The sequence below is a fragment of the Penaeus japonicus genome, unplaced genomic scaffold, assembly GCF_977035675.1.
Source record: "Penaeus japonicus unplaced genomic scaffold, GWHDUDI00000001_assembly GWHDUDI00000005, whole genome shotgun sequence".
Classification (NCBI taxonomy): domain Eukaryota; kingdom Metazoa; phylum Arthropoda; class Malacostraca; order Decapoda; family Penaeidae; genus Penaeus; species Penaeus japonicus.
In genome coordinates, this window is record NW_028234407.1 from 17,635,366 (window position 1) to 17,637,865 (window position 2,500).

Below are 2,500 nucleotides of genomic sequence, written 5' to 3' on the forward strand. Positions count from 1 at the left end.
GAACGAGTGGCGAAAGACTCGTACGGTTGAGTGTATCGGCGAATGGATTTGGGAGGATGTGGTTTGGCAACAGTGCCGAAGAGTACTGCGAGAAGAGTATTTACTTCCTCTTGGCGTTTTTTGTTCTACGTTCCTCTCTCTTTCTCTCTCTTTCTCTCTGTCTCTGTCTCTGTCTCTGTCTCTGTCTCTGTCTCTGTCTCTGTCTCTGTCTCTGTCTCTGTCTCTGTCTCTGTCTCTGTCTCTGTCTCTGTCTCTGTCTCTGTCTCTCTCTCTCTCTCTCTCTCTCTCTCTCTCTCTCTCTCTCTCTCTCTCTCTCTCTCTCTCTCTCTCTCTCTCTCTCTCTCTCTCTCTCTCCCTCTCGATCCTGGAATACCACTAAACGAAGAAACACACAAACAGCAGACCGAACCCTAATAGGCTGGAGGTTGTGCTACACTCGAGTTGCGTGGAAATACCTGAAGTCTTACACACGACACTTTTATCACGAGATCAAAACCACAAATTCCCTTTAACGACAGGATCCGCTGAACGTGCAAGTGATTACGAAACACGAACAAGGAAAAGAAGGACTAGGAAAGAACGAAAACCGAAGGAAAAAAAGATTAGAGCAACGGAGAAAGAATGAGAATAGGAGGAAAAGAGATTGCAACAACGACATCCATCGGCCTTTCGGTAATTGGTTTCGAGACTCTTAGCCCCATGTAATAAACCCATTACATGCCTGTATCCGCTAGCTTAAGAACAAAAACAAAGACCAGCCAAATCCAGTCAGCAAAACACAACACACGCACGAACACACACAAATCATGAGTTGGTGGGCGGGTCCTCCCAAGGTCCTCTGCATCGGTGGGTAAAAACTGGGACTCTTCACTCAGCCCAGCATGACTTTACTCACTCGCGCATGACTCAGACTCACTGTGGCATTACTGCTTTACCTAAGGTGTAACACGTTCCAAGCTCAGCACGACCTCATTCGCTTGTAGATAGCGCATGTACTCTCACTGACACTGCGGATTTGCTGCGATTAACGGACACATGCATTTCCACGCCGTTGCAGATTCCCTGGTTTAATGCTGCAAGAAGGCTTTTATTTGTCTATCTGTCTCTGACTCATTTATCTCTCTCTCTCTCTCTCCCTCTCTCTCTCTCTCTCTCTCTCTCTCTCTCTCTCTCTCTCTCTCTCTCTCTCTCTCTCTCTCTCTCTCTCTCTCTCTCTCTCTCTCTCTCTCTCTCTCGTTCTCGTTCTCTCCCCCTCTCTCTCTCTCTCGCTTTCCAACTCTCTTCTCCCTCTCCCTTTCCCAATTCCTCACAAACTTTCCAACTCTCTTCTCATTCTCCCTTTCCCGTTTCCTCTCTCGCTTTCCAACTCTCTTCTCCCTCTCCCTTTCCTAAAACCCCTCTCCCTCCTCCTCTCAAGCTCCCCTTTTCTCCATGTCTTTCTCTGTCACCGTCACCCTCTCTCTACCCCTCCCTCCCTCTCCCTCTTTTAGTCTTTTTCTTACTAGTTCAGCACTACATGACTAACACTGGTCGCCTGTGCGTGACGTCTTGTCATGCAAATCTCCCCCATTGACCCACAGTTGAGTGGGGTTTTAAAGCATAAGACGCTGTACTCTTGTCTCAAAAGGACATTTCAGAGGATAATGTTTCTTTTTTCAGCAAGAAGACGAAAAAGAGATATAAACCATCTGGCTATTTAAAGGAAAAGGAAAAAAAAGTTATAGTACTTGCAATTCATAATGTTAAGGCGATAAAGTTTAATGGTGCTTATCTAATTGTTAGATCTAAATAAAAAGAAAGAAGAAAAAAAAATGGCTCATCCAATTCTGAGAATTACAATGCATTCCATGAACCGGAGGAATTTTCGACAGATAAGGAAGAAGTCAAATACCTCATACGTGAACAAAACAAAGAGGTTCAAGTTACCCAAGGCAGAGGAAATCCCTTTTTTCCCGATTTCAAGGCAGGTGCAGAAACAAGAGACACTTCTGTCACACTTGGACGTTGGTTCACACACTCACCACAGGAGGGAGCACATGCTTAGTCTCAGAGCTCGAGTGCGGGGCCTTTCCTTTGACATTTGAGGTTTTCGCTTCGCACAGAAAAGCAAGACAATGATTTTACAACTGATTACTTTTCGCGGGTTTAGTTGAATTCCTCCCTGGGCAAGATTTGATTATTAATATTTTGCATTTATTACAATTTCTTTATCTGATGTAGTTCTGTGTTCACTGATTACAATAAATATGTGCTTTATTGTTAATGTTTTTTCTTTTTTCACTATTTTACGTATGCTATTGATCACACTGATGATATATATTAAAAGGACACATATCACAGATATCCAGCAGACTCAGAGCCGGCTTCCGAATTTACATTGAAAAAATATATATACTAATTAATCTTTCGCAAACACTGTCACTCCCTATCATCACAGCTCTAAATCATATGTTGTTGTTTAGTTTACTCTCTTTAATACTGACTAGTTCTGTCTTGGCAC

At 43.5% G+C, this 2,500-nt stretch overlaps 1 protein-coding gene across 8 annotated transcripts in view; it reads right to left on the bottom strand.

The window, feature by feature from the left end:
• LOC122255435 (uncharacterized) overlaps window positions 1–2,500 on the bottom strand; it is a 63,438-nt gene that overhangs the window by 60,852 nt on the left and 86 nt on the right. For 4 of the 8 annotated variants that reach the window (XM_086537075.1, XM_086537073.1, XM_086537074.1 and 1 more), the window contains exon 1: window positions 1,927–2,500. This exon is cut by the window's right edge and continues 86 nt beyond it. Coding sequence is in view for 3 of the 8 variants with exons in the window: in XM_043019470.2 (XP_042875404.1) it covers window positions 2,022–2,080 (59 nt within the window). In the remaining 5 variants the exon portion in view is untranslated. The remainder of the gene's footprint in view (window positions 1–1,926) is intronic. The other 4 variants (XM_043019471.2, XM_086537076.1, XM_043019470.2 and 1 more) reach the window with 3 other exon arrangements.